Raw genomic sequence first — 21,214 nt, 5'->3', positions numbered from 1 at the left:
TTCCTGCTATCTGTTTCTGTGTTTCTTGTTCCTTAAGTAAGGTCTATTTTTTCAAGAACAGGTTCAGGCTAATGCTAGCAGTCAAAAAATCAGCCACAGCAACATAACTCGAACAAATGCTGGTTACTTATCAACTCTGTATTTCAAGCAACATCTATAAAGGCATCTCAGTATAAATGTCTATGCATCGAAAGAGGAAATAAGAAAACAGCAGAAGTTTCCTCTAAAAAAATTTAAAGCTAAAATGTATAAACTCAAAGGGTAATAAGAATAACACTTTTACATCATTCTTCTTTTTAGTAAAATATCATCATTTCTTTTAGTCACTTATAATCTCACACTGGAATTCAAAATATAAAGCCCAACTTTATTTAAAAGTTTAACAAACCCCTTTAATGTCTTTGCAGGAATGTCCACTCACTCTCCTGCTCTTGAGAATTTAATTGTTCGGCCCCTTAAATTCCCATGTTGCCTACAACTGTACAGTCAATGCAAAACCAGCATTCTTAATTTCAAAATAACATAAGACAGTACTGTACCTAAAAGCAGACTGACAGTTTCGGGCACTATGGAAAGCAAGTCTGTAACATAAGCGCAGGCTGCTGAGCACAAGTATTTTATTTTTCAAGAAATGAAATGAAAATGTGAATGCAAAGAAAGAACGAGAGTGCTATGCTGGCAAATCCAGATGTGACTACTGCGTGGTAGTAGTCACACATGATCTTGGGTAATGACCGACTTCAGTGCACACTTAACAATGGGGCACTTATCCCTAGGAAGACGCAATACTACACTCTGCTATTTTCTTTAATTAGCTTCTGCAGAAGACTCCAGCACTCAGACCTTTTCTGCCTTTTTCTGCCTATTAACTTGGATCAGGCAACACAGAGGTCAAATATTCAATACCAAATTTACTCAGACTTTGAAAATAGAAAGCCAGGGACCAGAAACCAAGTTAAAAATTAAACTGTTATCACCATACTATAAACAGTAGATCAGCTTTCATTTCCAGCAACTGTCATCACACTACCATGTCAAACATGAGAGGATATTTGCATCACCCTAAGAGTTTTGTTCACATCACTTAGTCTGATTAATCAACAGCTGCCAAATGCAGAAGTTAAGAACCCTAATTTTCTTCAACTCCCAGCTTTAGGTAAATCACAGTTTTGTCTTTACCTAACCTGGCAAACAATTTCCATCGCTCTCTTTTCACAAAAGAACTAAAAAACAAAAAGTGCAGGCCCTGAAAAAAAAGCACAGGAAAGAAACAAAAGCAAGTTACAACCGTAAGTATGGTGGAGAGTCAAGCCTTTTCAGAATACAGGCACACAGCATCAAGGAAATACAATCAGTTATTCGTTCTGCATGCTAATGACACTGCAGGTTCAGCTTTTGCATCACAGCCATCGGTCTATTAGCCTCCAACCCCTTTGCAAGAAATTGTATTTCTGTTTCAAGCCGTGCAGGTAGAAGGAGCACGCCACCTGAAATACAGGACCATCTCACCCCTTGATGCTATATTTCCTGCGTGATGATCCAGGGGGCGGAATAGAAGTGCTTCACCGCTCTGACCAGGTGGACTTGTATATAGCTGCTCATCTTCACAGGATGGGAAGAAGGCATAATAAAAATGAAATTACCAGATCTTTGTAATATGCATTACTTCATAATTTAAACAAACAAACAAACAAGTCTCTCAAGTACTGACAAGAATTGCATTATGAAAAGAGAAAGTAGCAAACTTTGCACCATGTTCCTGGAACAAACAGGGTAGGAGGATAGTAAGTTACAGAAAAGCAGCCTTACATTCCTTGCATAAAGACAACCTTTCCCAACCACATGAAGTTAACCTGCATATGCTTTAGATTGCAAGCAAAAATCACAAGTTTTCAACTATTCATATTTGTCTGTGAACATAGATCTTATTGAAGAGCAGGTCTCAACTTTCCAACGAACACATTTTGAAAGAAGTATTAGTTCCGTTATTATCACTATAGATTAGAAAGCTGGCACAGGGTATTTTCTTTAAAGTTGCTCAGCTTTTTTCTTAACTGGTTACAGCTGTAAACCTGGATCAAAAAGCTAGAAGGGAAACACTAAAGCTGCTCAGGAGATTTGAATACTGTGGGGAGAGTATATGGTTAGCTCTTGTGCAAAGTCACTGCAATTTAATTGCTGATGATAGCAACATAATAAAAGAAGTATCAGCTAATCCTAACTTCTGAGTGACCTAAAGCAAGGTCTAGATTGCCACAGCAGCTGCAGTGCCACTGGAAAAGGACAAGCATTCAGGCATCATCACACAGTCGGGGTTTGACAGCTCTGCTGTAAGGCTGGGTTCTTCTCTTGGATTGGTCCCTGGAATATGGCTTGATCCACGAGGCTCATGAACACATAAGATGGAAAGCCTGTTTATCAGTGCCTGTACTCAAAGAACGCCATTCACCAAGAATCTGAGCATACTTTATAGCCCAGCACCATTCACACATCCTAGAAAGACTTCCACCTCTGCAGGGGAACTCCACCATTTCTTCTGCCAGCACCATTACTTTCTGTTATTACTAATTATTATTCTAGAACAGAAATGAGAAAGATGGCCCACGGACTGAACAGGACAGGTGCTATATTAAGGTATAACAACAGAATTCACACTTATCCTGTGTGGTTTGAATTTCCTCCCAGAAAAAGCAGACTCTGCATCCACTGTGCACTTTCAGGTCTCATCCTAACACAGAATCAGCACGTGGCAAGAATGCATACCCTGATCCCAGGAACAGATCAAAGGGTCTCACCATATAATAGAATAGATACAGGCTGCAGTCACCTGAACTGGCGTACATTTGGGACACCACAGTCAGCAGGCATCCCAGAAACCTCACGCACATCTGCCATGGCAACTTTGCCACCAATACCATGCAGGAATAGTTGATCAATGCTGCCTTCCTTTAATCATTTATCACCACATTTTTTTCCTTCCTTAGCATTTAGCGGAAAGTGAGTAGTTTAGTTCAAGACTGCAGCCTCCAGCAATTTGCACAGTATTCTTTTGATATTGTTAAAGTAATTAGTACATATAAAAATTATTACATATACATATAACAACTGTTAGTTCACTGCACTGTTTTCTAAAAAAGTTCCAGACTGACCAAAACAGGTGTAGAAGAATAAAATCATAACAACCCATCCTTTAAAATGTCAGCCCAGAGTAAAGGGAAAAGGAGACAGGATAATTTGAGAGATGACAGAATAAATGAAACTTAAAACAAAACTGAAAAATACAACATTCATTTCCACATCAGTTTGGGAAGGATTAGTAAATCTGAAAAGAAATATATACCTATTTTTAAAGAAAATAATTCACTCTAAAATCAACATGTCACACATGGGACTCTACAAATATCAGTCCCAATGTCAGAATAGCTACAGCAGTAACAGAGCTGGTATATGAGTTCATTACGCTATAATCGCAGGCGACACACACAGCATTTGGGGCGAGAGGGATCAACAATACTTCTGTGCTTTCAAGAAGAAATTCTCTTTCTTGGACTTCACTTTCTTACCTTGGTTGCAGGTTTTTCCAGTGTATCCCGGGTGGCACTTACACTTGTTTGGCCCAACGCATTCACCATGTTTGCATCCTGGCTGGCATACAGCTGCAAATAGAGGAATACTCATTATTCTTCCACTCCAGTCATGGCTGACAGCACTTTACTTTGAAACAAATGGCAATGGCCTAACAAATAGTATCGTTTACGTTCCTCCCTTCAGCATCATTATATGCGTCAAATACCACTGTTAAAACATCATGCACACTTTCAAAAATAACCACCCCCCCAATACCTGTGGGAAGAGTGAGATGCTTGTTAGTAGTCTATTTTTGTACAGCACTACATTGTGCTGTTTCTGGGATATTAAATCCTTTTAATACCTAACCAGCAAGCAGGCACTGTGCCTTCACTTGCTCTCTCTATGTATGTATGTACTATGATTCATGCCATTAAATTTGGTAAACCTGGAATATGCCCCAGCTATAACAAACATGCATACACCAATGTCATAGGTGACATACAAACAAAGCCATGGTTCAGTCACTGACAGGCAGCAGCACAGATCCCAGCATTCACTGTTTTCCTCTATGACTATAAGGCAACACTCTTTACCCCCTCACTAAGCAATGTTTTCCCTGAATGTCTCCCTTTCAGGTGTTTGGATTCTGGCACGGGAATTACTTTTATTTTTTCTTCTTTTGGAGGAAAAAAGGACTGGGTAAAAGCAAAAGCAACACTTGACTGTAATATGCTGCTTTATCACTGCACACATCTAAGTCACTTCTACTCAGAACATTTCAAGCATTTATTACCCAACCTGCCGTACAGATATAGTCTCAGAATGTGAAGTTATGGTCTATTCGGCTTCCAGAGTAAAATTTGCCAGGTAATTTCTAATTCACCAAATGGAGCATAAATACAGAACTCCAAGAAATAATAGTTAGGAAGCCATTTTTTGGTACCTCTCTCAATACAACACAAATAAAATTAATAAAACAAACTTTTAAAACTTCAGTAATAAAACAAGCATTGCTTTTGAAGAAATACAAGGATTCGTGCACAAATGTATTTCTACTGATGTAGGATTAGCTAACCGGAATATTTTCAGAGTGCAACGAGTCCTGCATAACTCTGGAAACCATTTTACAGCTGAAAATTTTAAACAACATTTCCAGGTCTTTTTTATTAGAAACGTCTTTCTATTACTGAATATACTGTTTCAATCTACTGGAAAACTAAAGTATCTACTATGCTCTAAAATGTTGTTTATAATTATATGACAAAATGCAAATGAAAAATTCTGGTGAGCTTACTGAGCAAGATGGACACAAATTAGATAGGAATCAGAGGGCGGCATAAATTGAATACCTTGTAATCAGGATTTACTATTTACTCTGGCTTTAAGTTCATTTTCTAAACTAACAGTATCATTTGGAATTTACAAAGTAACTAACTAGATCCATATGTAATATTAATTAATCTGACAACAGGCTGTATCATAAAACTGGATGTATTAAGGATGTAATTTAACAGAAATCTGTCAGAAGGCCCTCAAAAATGTAGCTTGCATTCTAGCCAAGCTGTTCAACAGGGTTGAATTAAACAAAATTAAAACAGGCACAAGAGATTAGTTTTGGTTGTGGAAGAACTATGCAAATACATCTCTGATGTTCTGAAATCTTTTCCATAAGATTCAAAGTACCCAGAATCAGCAATTCCCACAAATGCATCCACAGAAGCAACTGTTAGTGTAGAAGGAGTTTGCTCCAGTTATAGGACTGCATTTGCCCTTTATTATCAGGGCACTTTTTTCTTTAAATTTTTTTTTAATATATATATATGGCCAGCGATATCCCCTGAGAACATAAAACTTTATTTTAAATCTACAGCTCTTGACAGATCTTCCTACCACGATGGTGCAGTCTCTTTTTGAAAACTGTTGTAAGGGATATCTTAAAAGGCAACAGAGAGGGATGTTTCTAGTTAATGCAAGATTTTTTTTTTCCAGTAAACACTGTCCAGAAACAAAGAAATGGGATTCAGATTCAGAAACACCTCTCAATTAAAGCGTTAGGAAAGGGGGCTGCTTAGACTACTAAAAGGTATTTTTCAAAAAGTACGCCCTTGGGTAATGGACAGATTTGACTGAAGAGCAACTGATACATCATGAAAAACTTCTAGAACATTGTACTTGGAAACAATTACTGCTTTTTTAATCACTATGGTCATAAACAGAAAAAAAAATCTTCTTTGTGTAAGAGCTCATTTAGACACTGAGACTCTCATCTTCCTGACATCATAAACCCAAGTCTAATTAGAGGTGACGGCAGCAAAACAAAGACTATGAAGACCAGCTTCATGACTTTGAAGTCACTGGGGAGAAAGAAAAAGATGTGATCCAAACAACAGCAGAGAAACAGAAATGACTATGTTTTTGAAAGCTTCCACGAAATTTCAACTGCACTTTAAAGAAAATCTATATTGTGGAGTGGGATACAGTTACGTAATAATTACTCTCTAAAAATCACAAAGCACCATGGGATCAGCTTGGTGTGAAGTGCTACAGTTCAGCAGCTGAACCTGTGGCAACTTTAGTTTAACTGACTTTTTTTAAGTCTCGGTCCCTCCCTCAATTGCACAGATTGTAAATTAGCAGCAGGTCAGATAGAGAAAAAAGATCTCATACTTGAAGACAAAGAGCCTTATAACATTCAGTAATGAAATAAATGAGATTTTAATTTCATTTAGAAATGAAAATGTTCCTCTAATTCAGGTCAAATATGTTTGTATTAGGAATCAGATGTTTTGCTTAATTCTCTCAGTTAACCAAGTAGGTCAGATATCGTACTAGAACAAAAATTATGTATTAGGATTTGTTTAAAACAAATAATATACAACTGTCTACAGATATGAAACATGTAACATAGGCCATGTTATTAAATCAAACAATCGGATCTATGGGATCTTCAAGAGATCATCTAGTCCAATACATCTCAACAAACTTAGCTCCATACTATGCAGTATTTAATGTCTTGTATGACATAGAGGTGGGTAACTCCTGATCTAGTCTACCTCCTAGTCTCAAGATATAATTAAGAAAGGCACTTAAATCACATGACAGATCTCTTTTCTGTTTTTAAAAGTGTCAGTTAAAGGACATCTCAGCCCCTCAGCAGTCTACAGCTCAAGAATCCCTACTACCACAAGGAAAGTTTCCTAATGATTAGCAAACTGCTATCCATAAAGTCAAAGTCATCATAAAACGCTTTTTCTGCACATTAAACAGGTATTTGGAAACCTATGTTTGCTGCCAGACACTGTACTTGAAGAAATCCTGTTTATTAGAGTACATTCTGTGCACTTTGGCTACTTAAGTATTATGCATCTTATTTATACACAGCTGCTGAAATTCAGTACAACGTTACAACCGAAGAATTTCTATACACAAGAAAAAAAGCGCTTTTCAATAAGCCTAACAACATCTGTAGCTCAGTCAACACCACAGATACATCCCACAGCATTTCCTATCAGGAATCAACCCACCCTCACCAAGCAATTTGTATATCCTCCCATTAACTTGAACAGGGCTTTGCACGGTGCTGAGGTCTTAAGAAGCAGATGGTGTTCAGCCAAGTCTGCACACCTGGCTGGGGTTCCACCAGCGACATCTGTATGCCCTTCCCACTGACCCCTACCAGGGCCACCAGGCCCAGAGAGATGGGCTGGCTCAGGCTCTGCCACCTGCAGCCTGCAAATACTCCCTTCTCCAGAGGAGGGCATGGCAGCAGAGGTACACTCGCTGGCTCCCGAAGGGTTCCATTTGAACATGGTCAACAATGAGATCCAGGTATCAAAATATGCCTAAGCCTGACTTTCAGCATTTCTTTTAATAGCAGGCAATTATTTCAGCTGTTTGGTATGAGTCTAGGCATACACTACGTATGCTCATGCAACTGGGTTTTTTCTTCGAATTTTCCACTCTACTTATTTTCTTGCAAAATTCCAGATAGAATTGAATAGAATAGAATATTTCAGTTGCTCTGCTCACACACAAACACATGGAGTTTATCCATTTTTTTCACACAATTAGACTCACGAGTAGTGAGGAAAAAAGTCTCCCAACTAATATTTTTTGCATCTTGACAATTAAAAAATTCCCCCACAACCGACCACAACAACCAATAGAACATAATTTCCCTCTGATCAACTCACATTTACAATGACTGAAATAAGCCATGTCCGTGGATTTCAGTCTGCTACGTAACACTCACTTCCCTACTAGGCAAGAATGAAATGTAGACAGCGGAGAGTTACATCAGGCTGAGAAAGTCGCCCTCTTACGCACTTAGGGAAATGAAGTCCAGAAGGTAAGAGTCTGAAAAGGTTGCCATAAAGAAGTAAAAACTTTCTACTCTTTATAATAATAATTGTTTTAAACAAAAGTTAAAAGTACGCTTGTATAGACAACTGCCACTAAAACAAAGATTGCTAATTTATTGTTGAATCAGTATCAACAAAGACCTACCATTTCTCCAAGGATTCCTCTCTGAAAGCATTTAAACTGGCACTCCCATCGGGTAGTAATGTGGACTGAGATAAACAGAAAGAAATCCTAAGCACAGCTATTTTCATCTTTAGTCAACTGCTTCTTGTTTATCTAGGCCATAGAATAAAATACCACTAAACTTTCCATTTCATTTTGTTACCCAATTCATTCAAGAGATACCAGCAAATAAACCCTGGTCTCATGATTATTCATTTCAGTTTGATACTTTAAATCCTTTTTTTGGGCCACATGTGAAGACTTGCTCTGTCTCAGTTCCCACCAACTTCAATGGAGTCAAGGAGGTATCCTAAAGCCTTTTATTTGGCCAAAAATCTAACCAAGTACCTATTTTAAAGGTTGGCAAGAAGTACCTTTTCCTCCAAAATAAGATGATAAATACCACGTTTTAAGTCTCGCTTAAACTTCAGGCCAAATTAAACTTCCTGTAAAAATAACACAAGGAATTGAAACATGAATGAGTGGTTTGGGTTTAGGGTTGGGGTTTTTTTCCAAGTGTGGGAGAGAGGGAGAAAGAATTTCTGGTGAAATGCACATGCTGTTAGCACATGTTATGCTTGTGTAAAAGCCAGGAGCCACCAAATCTTCCCAGCCACGACCAGCTGCTGGTGGTGTCTGAGCATGACTCAATCACTCTGAATTATTATTTTTTAATTATTGCGTAAATACAATAAGTGAAAAACACATTCAATCAATTAATTATGGGTCTATAATGTTGGGTTTTTTACATTTCATCTCTATTTTCTCCCTGCACACAGTTCCCTCAGAACTGACTTGGAAGTCCCCCTCAGGTTTTGTCAGTTCCTCTGTACTAAGCTGCCCACTTTTTGAGGGCATGGGTGACTACCACATGCTGTCCCCTCTATTCCTCCTCATCTAGAATTTTAACATTAATGATTTATTTCTTGATTACCAAATACTGTTTGGTGGAGTCCTAACCAGACGGTTGCACTGCCTGGTTCCTACCTGCCTAACTCCTCTTCATTTGTGGCCAACAATGGAAATCCCTGAGCTTTCTTAGGAGTATCTCTACCAATTTAACTCCTCTTTGGTTTTCCAACACTCCCAGCTATGTCTTTCATCAACACAACCTTGAGTATAATTCTGTGTATAATTCTTACATTCTTTTTCTCAGCGTTGCTTCTTAATTTCTGTCCCTTAACAGTTATTTTTTATTCCTTGCATTTTCTTTCTTGCGTGATGCCCACAAGAGGGTTTCATTAACAGAAGTTGCCCTCAAAGTCTTTAATTGCTCTTTCTGCATCCCCTCACTCAAATCTGCCTCAAAATGCCAGACTGCAGATGTCCAAACTGTCCTTGAACTTCCATTTTCACCTCTCTGAAGTCTAAAAATATGCATGAGAACACCTGCATCTGAAATAAACCATGCCGACCACCTGCCTGAATGGCCTTGCTTCTGCCCTCTCTTCCCAAGTAACATATAACCCCTTTTTTATTCTGACTCTAAATCCCAGCTCCTTAAAATTCAGTTTGCTCAAACACATAAAGTTATTTGTGCATTATTAGCCCAGAGATGATTACATACTATTCAGCTTCACAAACCTTTATTGGATCCTCTTATACTGCTGAATGCAGAACAGACTTCCAATCTTAAGATCGCTATTTACATTCCCTCAGTGCCAACTTTATAACAAGACTTGCATGTTGGTGAAACAAGCTTTCCTCTATGCTTCCTCCTTCACCTGAAACTGGTTCCCTTTTTCCTGTGCTGCTAAGAGGCCACAACCTCACGTTCTGTATTTCTCCTTCTCAGAGCCAGCTTCAGCTCACATCTGTCTATTTCTATTTACCTTTTGCAATTCCTTGCAAATTATGCAATTGCATAAACGCACACTCAGGAAAATAAATCTGCCTTATTCACAGTAATTTTGATCTAGGATCCCAAAGGTATGAGCTAATTTGTACAATAAATCACTGCAGCTCTTTCAGAGTTACTACCCACAAATGCAGGAGAATGCATAAAGCTTAACCTACCACACAGATAACCAGTAGGTGGTAAAAACATGTCATACCCACAACTCACATTAAAGAATTACTTCTGAAAAAATAACTTTGCTTCCCAAATAAGTGTACTAGCAGTCACAATATAGATCTCTGCAGAGCTTAATAAGCCTGACTAGGGCAACCGGGTATTAATTTTCAGATAATTTCACTGCAAAACATTCCTTATTCTATTTTTTGAAAGATAATAAATGTCCTTGACCAATTTCTGTAACTAGAGACTGATAATATCATCAGATGAAACGGTAGTATCTAATGCCGGAATATTTTTTTCACAAATTACTTGCTCTTATTTGTAACATTCACGATAACAAATGTTGTCAAAATGCATGCTTAAGCTTCCATCTAAAGCATACAGTTCCATTAAGTAAGTGGCTCCTAATTTTTCATGCACAACGACTACATTTGCCTGGGTAAATCAGTTACTCAGTTTGCACATATGATTCTGGTAACAGCACATTAGCATGACAAACCGCAACCAGTGTGGGCTATTCATTGCAGTGAATTCTTTGCTTGCCTATGACTGCTGCCAAATGTGTTTCTAAACTGCATACACAAATCCAGACCCTGGTTCATTAATGCCTTGTTATTCAGAACAGCACTTAAAAGCATGCATAACTTAAGCACGGGTAACACTGAAATCAACAGGATTTCATGAAGTCGGTGGAAGTTAATCTAATGTTTATGCACCTACATACTCTTTTTAAGGATCAGAGAAATTTGATCTAACACAATGCAAAATTTAAAAAGCAAGAAATATTTCATGCTTTGTCAATCTTTTCACGTTTGCATTTCAAGCGGCTTATGATAATTGCTTAAAGAATGGTGCTTTATCACCTCAAATGCCTGTTTGTTACCTGAATCCTTCTGTGTCTACTGAATGCCAGCAGGTAGAAGCAGGGTAGCATGAGTGTCTCTATATGTGGTGGCAGAAAACAAACTGGGCCCTATTGCCATTTTCTTTATTAGAATATAACACCCACTGGCTTCGGCAGAGTTACTTCTGCACCACAGTAACAAAGCTGACTTTCACAGACAGATGAACAGCTGATTGCTTTGCTCCCCTTTCGAAAAGACTGGTACTCCCGCCACAGGGATAAGTAAACAAGACCTATCAGTTCCTTAGCAGCAGCAGACTACAGCCCTGGGTACCAACGTAAACAAGCGTTGATTTCATTTTGCTCTAACATGCCAGGTTGTACACTGCTGTAGAGCAGGGGCTGTAAAGCTTCCCTGTTGTGGGAATGACAACTTGTAGCGGAGGTGCAAAGCAGGCAATGGGGGGCAATAAGTGCTTCAGCCATCCCAAACTAAGCTCCGCTGCACATGATTCAATACTGTGAAAGCAAATTAGGCCTCCTACGTCTGACAGCTTGTAAATATGATGCTGGGAGAATAAACAATTCGCAGGAAGGAAAAGATATTGCCTGGGGCTTGAGGGTAATATAAAGAAAAAGGAAAAGAGTGAAAAGGGAAAAGTGCAATAGTTTAGAAAGTAAGTATCTCATCGGATAGGTGACTGGGATAAAACAGCCCTGTTAATTTCCTTCCCCCCTCATCTTCCCCAAATCAAATGTTTAAAAAAGGAAAAAAAATAAAACAACATCTACATCTTCTTGTCACACATTAGAGTTTTCATGTAAACTTATGACTTAGAGGCCATAACTCCAAGTCATAACCTTGCCAAAATTATTTCAAGAAATATGTTCAGCTAACCTTTGGGCTGGCACCTTAGGCTGGCTATTCTCTGCCTTAAGACGTAGAAAGCTGCAAAACAAATATCCAAAAAAAGAAATTCCAGCTTTTTTTTTTTCTGTAAGGAGGATGGACTTGGCTGGGGTTTTTATCAACTTGTTACATTCCTGGAGACTTACACACATTCAACATTCAGAGCTTTTCTGAAATAAAAAAAATTCTGGTACACATTTAAAAATGGAAATACCTTACATTAGTATTTCATTATGAGATTTAACAAACACATTCTTATACATAAGAGTAATTAAATATAATGACGTGATGCTATTCTTATTCAATCAACTAAGGAGCTACACTTCGTCATGTTTCATATGGTCCATACTTGTAAAAATTCTCATGTTTCACTGTTCAGGTTCAATGTTCCCATCAACAGAACATAAATGCTTTTCTTAAAGAGACAGTATCCTTTCATTTAAATATAGGTATGTATTTTTAATGCTTCGTCTCCACAGAGCAAACATGAAGGGTTAGCATCTGGATGCTAATTTGAGAGTAATTAAAATTACAACCATTTATAAGTATCTGAACATCTGCAACCAATAAACATCCTGGCATATAAATTTACTGGTCATTTTTATAATGTTTAAATTTTGAATGTCATCTAAATTAAAACTAGTGCTTAGAGACCTTTTGAGCTCTTACTACCATATGAAACTAGATACGCTACAGAAGTTAAATAAGATGGAAACACAGATTTATGTTTTGGGCTTATTTTAAATCAATTTATTTGCCAATAAAATTAATGTTAGCAGCATAGCTTGTTAGGCTACATAGCCTTATTATAAAAGACTGGGACTTAAGCAACAGCAACTCTTTGTATTTTAAGTAGTATGTGACCAACACTTAAGGGTTTGCTATGACTGCAACTTATATTGGTTTAAATTAGTTTTAACCAGACAGTCCCTTAGCCTCCCTCCCAGTGGAGGGAGGCTCCCCAATTATATTCCCCAAGAGAGGAATATACTACAGTTGTAAATGGTCAAGTTGTGTTACTATTGAGATTTCCTTAGGAAAAACAGGACTGCAAAACTATTATTCTGTGTACGAAGTGCAGGAGGGATGCAGTGGGGAAGTGGAAAAGGATACTGTATCTTTAACATGGTCATAACTGCTTTAAGAGCATAAAGCTCCTAAACTGAAAAAAAAACCCAACTGAATAAAAATAGCAAAACCTCATTTTTTCTTGCATAGCAGTATTGCAATTCTGTATAAAATGTCTTTTCTTTGAAAAGTACCAGGGATGCACAAAAATATTGGTCATTTTAGAAGAAGCAGACATGCTGCATATCGATATTAATTAAACATTGCCAAAACAATGCATTAATATAGACTGTATTCTTGCATCCACAAATTCAGTAACAAAACTCTTAGTGACTTTAGGAGGTTTCTGCTAGTGGGCCAGCCTCGCCTCCTGGAAGCCAGTATTTTCATGGCTCATTATTGACAAAATCATGGTTTTATTTTTGTGCATCTTGGACTATACAGAATTGCCATTTCCACTGAAAGCATTGTTATGTGCCAGAAACAGAAGTCCTAAGCAGCTCATGGCCTCTTCTCCCATTGATGTATGAGATGATTTAGATGGGTAAACTCCCATCAACATCATTGCTGCTTATACAAAATCTCCTTCTAGGCATCAATGAGAGCACAGCCACCTCTTCCCCCGCCCCGCCACCACCACCTTGCATCTCTGCGAACGGAGATAAATAGAAATAAAGCTCATTAGGACAGGAGCAGCAGCACAGACAGTGTAAGTTTCTTCACAACTGTTTTAAGAAGGCAGCAGCATGCACAGTTCCCAGCAAAGCATTTGGTTATGCCTGCATCTGCTGTATCAGCTTATACAAGCTCCCCTCTCTCCCTCCTGCAGGTCCTCTTTAAGAACCTCCTGAAATACTATGCTTTTTACTAGGTTTGGCTAAATCTCAGTGCTAACCTGACATCCTTCAATTAACATTTTTTAATGACGCAATGCTAAGGGGAGGTGTGAACTAATAGCTTGACTTATACTTTTACTAATGGGCTATTTGCACACCTTCTTGATTGCTCTGTCCCTAGGCTTTTAAAGCCAATTGTCATGGTTTTAGCGTAAGGTGGTGGGAAACTACTTTGTTGACTTATTCTGGTTTTGCTCCCTAGGTAGAACACTCAAACCTCAGCAGAGGGAGATAACCAGATGGAGTTACAACAGATGGATGCTCTGAAAGACCACACTCATCTTCACAACCCCTTCTCAAGACAGACTTTGTAGACTTTGTTATTGTTCAAGCCGAATTCAACACTGAAATGAGTGAAGTAATCAAATAACATCACTACTTGTAAAATCCATGTTCAGTGGGATTTTATTCCTGTTAAGCATCTTCTGTTGGTCAAAATGTCTGTCCACCAGACAAAATCTCAGAGTGCCTTCTGCTGACTCCAACAGTCATGCAGACTCATGCCAACAGGGGATCTGACAGTAGATCTGCATCCATTTATAGAAGCTGCAGATCCAACCTTCTATTTTGTACATATGCGAATACAGCAAAAGGAACCATTTTTGCCATCACCTCCAGCAAAGGAGTTGTCCAAACTGTAATCCAGAATGAGAATTCAAGTTGGTTTATATTGTTTTTCTTAAAAAAAATCTTGTTAACCTTTTAAATCTATGTTAAAGTAGTATCTCCTTCCACAGTTCTTTGCTGTTAAACTGCAGCTGAAATTTTGAAGCAAAAGGCAGCCTACATCTTTAGTGTACCTTGACTACATATAACTAGCATACAAATCAATTACAAACAGACATGCAGCCAAGTACAAAGCAGGTGTATTTTGTTCATGAAAGACACACGCATGTGGAAACCATTTTTATAGCTTTTGAAAGAACTACAGAGAGATTTGTAAGCCAGCTAAAAGCAAGGCAGGTAGACCATTCGTTCTAAGCATAACTTTCAGGGAACCAAGATGGATTAGTGGCAAAAACATCCACGAAGAACTACTATTTTTCAAATAACCCCTAGCATAGCCTGTTGGAAACCGAAGGGAAGAACTTCCATTTTCATACTGAGGAATAAAAAGCATCACACTACTTCTCACATAAGTCTCTGCATGAAATGAGTGCATCTCTTATCCCATATTTTAGTTTTCTGATAGGCTAACCAGGTTCCAGAGCTCAGTATATGCGTATATATTCACAGTTGATTTCTGTACACCAAATTATCAGCAAGGGTCAGTCAGCAGCAGTTCCAAGGACTTTCCTGCTGCTTGGCCTACCTCTGACCTAGCAGAGACACTTGGACAACAAGGCCCAGATTATCCTTTCCTTGAGAAACACTCAGGAAGACAGCCATCCCTGCAGAATACTGTCACAGACATCTTATTAGGGCGATGAGATGACAAGCTTCAGCAGGTCTCCTAGACTACAGTAGCTAGAATACAGGAATGGACATGACTGTTTTCATTCTGCAGTTGACATTTCTCATTCAGCTCAAAGAACTGAGCTCCAGCCCTACCCCTGCTGGAAATTCTCTTCCCCAGGTATTTCAAACCATGAAAATTAATGCTGAATAACACATTTAAAAAAAAAAAAAGTTGAATCCACTTCCTAAGGCCAATTTTTTCTGCTGGCACACAGAAAAGTGCATTTGTGCAAGATGTGTGCAATGATGCATACCCTGACTTCGTTTTCTCTGTGTACTTTAAAACCCATTTAATGTGTTCTCGGTTAGGACAACACACTCAGTACCACAGATGCAGATGCCTTACAATGCAAAAGGAGTTATGAATTAAAAACGTACTGTTGATATCTGCTCTCACTAAAAACATTCTGCCACAGGAAGTCAAAACCCCCTACCCTGAGAGCAGAAATCCAGAAGAAACTCTTTCTAGCCTCACTTTTGCTCTGGGTTATAGTTTTGCTGTGTGCACAATAACACATAAAAATGCAAGACAACAGCCCTATTTTCACACACATCTTATCAGGTACTTTATCAACGTAACATTTTTCACAGAAGTAGGCTTCTGCGTGATTACTCCCACTACTATTTATTAAGGAGCAAGTAAATCCTGCAGGCTGGGCAACAACATGGGATTTTTGGACTAATTTCAACTGGGATGTTTAACATCTAACTTTAAAGCACTGATGCTGTGAGTCCATCAGTGTAAAGGATCAGCTCTACCAATGATGAGGTTACTTCAGATAAACTAAGAGTTGTTGCTTAAACAACATTTCTGCTGCTTCCAAATTAGCCTTTCTACACACCAGGTTTAACCAATAAACCTGGTTTATATACCAGATCAAAACCTCAGAAAGGCTACTTAGTTACGTTAGGGATGGAATATATCCACCGTTCTAAATCTAGATTAGGCCACTAAATAAGTGTGATGGATTTTCAATTTACAAGGACTTAGAAATGCCAATGAATTCATCTGAGTTACGTTTGTTTAGCCCCTTTGAAGATATGGCAATATTTGTATCAATCTCAAAATGGACCTAGTTGCCTAAACCTGGATCTCACTTTGGTGTTCGCAACCTGCAAGGAAGGGAAAAAAAAATCCAACCTGTTTCAAAGTTCTTGATTATTTCAGTTGGAGGGACATCTTCAAAGTGCGTTTGCTGGAATCGTAAAGAGCATTTGGGAAGGCAATTTCACATCACTGAAGAAAGAGTATTTCTACTAGCTGAGATGTTACAGCTGACACTGACAGGCTTTGGAAGCAAGTTTACAGACAGATCAGACCTACATGCACTTCCTTACATGTACAAGTCTTGACTGGTGTAATTTATTAACAGGAGACAGAAGATGTTTTAAAGGAAGAGTGTAAATTAAAGGAGGGGCCTGATTTCAACTTCTTCCTACGTGTTTATAAGAGTGAAAGACAGCTGTGTTATGCTGACTTGTGTTACTAAGCAGCAGTAAGCACGATTATGCTCTATGTGCACTCCTTTGTCAGTCAAAGGGACATAAAAGGAATTACTCCACACTTCACAAAAGCAAGTTTAGCTAACACAGTTCAGTTTCCATTTGCAACTGTATGGATGGATTATGGATGGAAGATCAGGAGGACTGAGTTACCAAGGCTTAATGAGTTACTGCTTGTCAGCTGTGCCACAATCCTACCCTGTTAGAGCTGACATATACAGGCTTAAACTTCTGTCACAATTAAACCATTACCTTAAATCACACAGTTGGTTTAAACTAACACATTTTTTTCTCAATAGCCATGGGCAGAAGGCATGCCCACACATGTTTGGTGGAGCAGCTCAGCTGGACAGCAGAAAATGTATCCAGGTATGTTAGCAATCACTTGCCCATGGCTCATCATGGTTCAGAGGTCTCTGTAAACTGGGACAACCCTGTCATGTACCGGAGCCTATATTCTTGCTACACTCTGGCTCCAACATGGCTCTCACCTTACATTTGTTGTCAGAAAGATAAATTCAGAGGTGATCAGTGCCTACATAGTAAACTATGCATGAGTAAGCAGGTGAGAGTCCAAAGGTGCTATAGCGCTTGCAGGCATACCCAGGATGGCTCAAACTAGTTTGAGAAAAGCAGTTCAAGCTCACTAATAAAGAGCTTAGCATTATTGCCTTCTTTTTGGACTCATTTGTAAATTGGGTCTCACTACTAATTTTTAAGCCTGACTCTATACTTGTTTTTATTGTGTAAATATAATTTATTCTAGAAATGGCAAAGAAAACGTACATCTAGTAGAGAAAGTCTGATATGTATTTACGCCACTCCTTTCGGGGACAGGACTAAGAGGTTTGCCTTTCTCCATAGAGAAAGCAGGAGAAATAATTGCGTACTTGGCTTTTTGGAAATTTTTCAGTGATATTCCTTTGTACAGTAAAACACTCAAGTTTTCCTTTGAGGCCAGGAATGCTTCCTGCTGTGCCAGGTTAATCTTTCATACCAAATGCCACATTCCCAAGGTGGAGAGTTGACTACACATTTTCTATTTGGCTGCGAGCACTAGAAAGATTCACTTTCATTTAGTGCAGTCTCCCACCCCGTGATATGACTGGAATTTTCACCACCCACAACTGGGGCAGATTTTCTTACTTGATTTTGCTAAGGGTTTGAGTCCCATTTAAAAACTAGGAGGAGCTGCTAAGTTTTTAGCAAGAAGTTCTTCACCCAAATGTCTGAGACTCTTCTGAACCAGCAATTCAAAAATTATCAGCACCCAGTGTGTGAAAAAAATGGGAAAAAAATGCATTTAGACACCTAAGTGAAAACTGTATTCTTTTGAAAGTCTGGTCCCAAGTACTGGAGATGACCACATAAAATCCACCTCTGCACTACTTGGAAACGTGCATGGAGAACAAATCTGTGAATAATAGACTAAAATGCAACAGAAGGAAGTGAGAACTCACCTAGCTTTAGCCTTAAAAAAAGAGCATTTATGGTATCTGAAGAAGTTGTCAATAAGGTCATTTGTAGTGCCAAAATTCAGAGAGTAAAAAACAAAAAATACTTTCTGTGTATTATTACTTTTGTCTCGTTTTCAACTTTTAGTTATGAATCTTTTGATAGTATCACTTTATGCTATTCCTGTCTCCCAAGATCACAAAAATGCAACCCCAAGTCAGACTTGGTAACAGTGAGAAATTAAAGGACAAATATAACTGAAATTGATTTCCACCTAAACATGAGCTGCAATTTATGGTCACAACACAGGAGACAACTTGTCTAAGAAAAGGGCCACAGTGAGACCCTTTTAGTGGTTTGGGTTTTTTTGGTTTTGTTGTTGCCCTTTTTTTTTTTTTTAAACAATGCAAATTATTGATACTTGTCAGTTAAGCCTTCGTAGCCTCAAACATTTAAATGCTCAATGATTTTCAAATAAAACTGTGTTATGAAAGATGGACAGAGATTCCATCATCTCTGGAGTAGCCTCAATCAACCTATCTCACATTCTCCTTCCTTCTCTATAAACATTGATCCCAAGGAAAGGACTACATGTTACCAACTACAGCCCTAAAAATCAAAATGATTCATGGTATGGCCTGAGAGATAGCAACCTGAGAACTCTGCATCAAAAAACCGTATCAGGGATGTTATGTTCCAGAAGTACTTTACATAGCTTTTTTACCAGTCATCTTAGATACCTATTAAACATTGTGGGCTTTTAACACACTTGGGAAGGAAGAATCCAGTCTTGCTGTTTACAGATTTGAACAAAACCTTTGCTGAGAGTCTACAGTTGCATTGCCAATGCTGTTTTTACCTTTTGCCTAATATTTGCCACCTATAGTCACTGCCCTGCAGACTAAGCAACTTACAGTATTTAATACCTGTTTTACTTTAAAAATGGCTTGGCAGGAAATGATCCAGTTTGCAGACATTTTCATCTAAATAAATAATTAAAAAAAAAGGAGAACCAGTATTTATAGGTTCACTCCTGCAAAAACTTAGGGGATATCACTCATGTATGCACTGTTAAACACATGAGCAAGTGCCCCAGTATCAAAGGCTGCAATTTTAACAAGCTAAGGTCTCTATGACGCTCCTGACAATTTTAACTTCTACACAGTGCTAGCTGCCACCACAGAATACTTTTTGAAGATGTAGTTAATGATGAATACTTATCTACTTGGTTATCCTGCAATTATATCAAAGATTCTAGATAGATGTGAGAATCTCAGAGATGTTTCTCTTCACATGTGACCCAGTAAAAGGATGCTGTCAGGCGGATTTATACCCTTAGTTTGGGGTTACTGAAAGAATGTTTGTACTTAATATTAATTGGAACATTTCCATCAAATTTCTAAGTGAAATGTCAGTAATTTGGGTTTCCTTCTTGGATGCAAATATTCTCGCCCTGCAGTGCTTGTAACATGACACAGTGTAGCGTTACGTCAGGCTATTAGACCAGAGCACGAAATGAAGCAGAAACCAAACAGAAATTCCTAAATTCTCATTGCCGTAACTAAAGTTTACCTTACTTGATTGCAATCATTTTTAGTACTGTTAATGATAGACAGAATTTTAAGCTGACAACATCCTTCTAAGTAAGTCAGACTCACACATGCAAAAGCCTAAGCCCTGCATTGTAAGAATGTGTATGAACATGTGAAAGATGTGACTAGGTGTGTACAAGCCTTTTCTACAAGTGACTAGAAGCCCCAGCAGCGATGATACTCACGTTGGCATTGTCCCCAGGACAATCGGGCCCAGCCCCAGCAGCAGTCAATTCTACTTCCGAACCGGCACAGTCCTGTGGAGGAGACTATTTGTCTGGGCCACCTGAACAAGACAGTTCAAAGAAGTCTGCTGAAACATTTTGAAAGTAGCTAAAATTATTCTAGATTAAGAAAAACAAAAGACAAAGACCAGCAAAAACCTCTCCCGCATAGGCATATATATCCTTGATTTTGAAAACAGTAACTGCTCTAAGCTGAGTCTATGATATTTCTATCATTAAAACTGTGTTTAGTTCAGAAAATATAAACGACTATAGGCAAAGAGAGGAAAAGATAATTACGGTAACTTTGTAAAGCCTTAAAAAACTGACATGCTTTGCAATATGCTCACTGCTGCCACTCCCAGGCTGGTATTGAATAATTTGAGAAGTCTGAAACACAGAATTTATAACGCGGAATAAAACACCATCATAAAGTTTCAGCATTGGTTTATTTCACAATATATGGCCAAATTTTCTCACTGAAACATTAAAGGAAAAAAAAATCAAAACAAAAGCTTCCTGAACTGTTAAACAGAAATTAAATACAAAAGGAGAGCTGTAGTCTTCCCTTGTTCCAAGGAAAAGATATCACAGTCTCAAGCAATTATAAAGCACTAACATGAATTGTTAATGTTTTTTGAAGACCAGTTGAAATAACGTAAACGCTGCACTTCAACAAATCCTAGTAAGAAATCCTTCGAGAGGGATCATGCTGGCTGATTTACGCGCACACCGAACTCTCGCGCTGGGCAGTCTGCTCCTTGCGGCATCCGTGAAGCGTTCTCCGACTTGCCTTACAGCCGCTCACTACACCTGACACGGCTCAGCACGACCCAGGAGGCACACGCTCTCCAAGCATTCATTTTCACCTTGCTTCATGTTAAAACTTGAGTTGCAATCTTCACCGTATTTTGTTTCAAGTGCCTCGAGGCGTCAATAAACTAATTTTATTTTTACAGCACGCAAAGTGCTTTGTTTTTAATTCTCGCAGGACGCAACCCTGCCCGAGCAATAAACTTGTTATACCTAAGCCCGTAATTAGGTTGCCGAGCAATGCGCGGCAACTCGCTTTGCGCGGGCCAAGGGCGGGGGGGACGGGGCCGAGCGAGTCCGTCCCGGGGAACCCCGCGAGCGGCACGGGGTGGCACCGGGT

General features: G+C 38.7%; 1 protein-coding gene across 1 annotated transcript in view; it reads right to left on the bottom strand.

Annotated features, from left to right (window-relative positions):
• The window catches only part of NPNT (nephronectin), a 55,415-nt gene that overhangs the window by 32,149 nt on the left and 2,052 nt on the right, over positions 1-21,214 (bottom strand). The window contains exons 2-5 of the mRNA XM_009327087.1: positions 20,023-20,123; positions 11,854-11,904; positions 3,564-3,656; positions 1,510-1,602 (exon numbers count right to left, since the gene is read on the bottom strand). Of these exons, the coding sequence (XP_009325362.1) occupies positions 1,510-1,602; positions 3,564-3,656; positions 11,854-11,904; positions 20,023-20,123 (338 nt within the window). The remainder of the gene's footprint in view (positions 1-1,509; positions 1,603-3,563; positions 3,657-11,853; positions 11,905-20,022; positions 20,124-21,214) is intronic.

The sequence above is a fragment of the Pygoscelis adeliae genome, unplaced genomic scaffold (genome assembly GCF_000699105.1).
Source record: "Pygoscelis adeliae isolate BGI_AS28 unplaced genomic scaffold, ASM69910v1 Scaffold87, whole genome shotgun sequence".
Taxonomy (NCBI): Eukaryota; Metazoa; Chordata; class Aves; order Sphenisciformes; family Spheniscidae; genus Pygoscelis; species Pygoscelis adeliae.
This window is presented reverse-complemented; position numbering and strand designations above follow the sequence as displayed.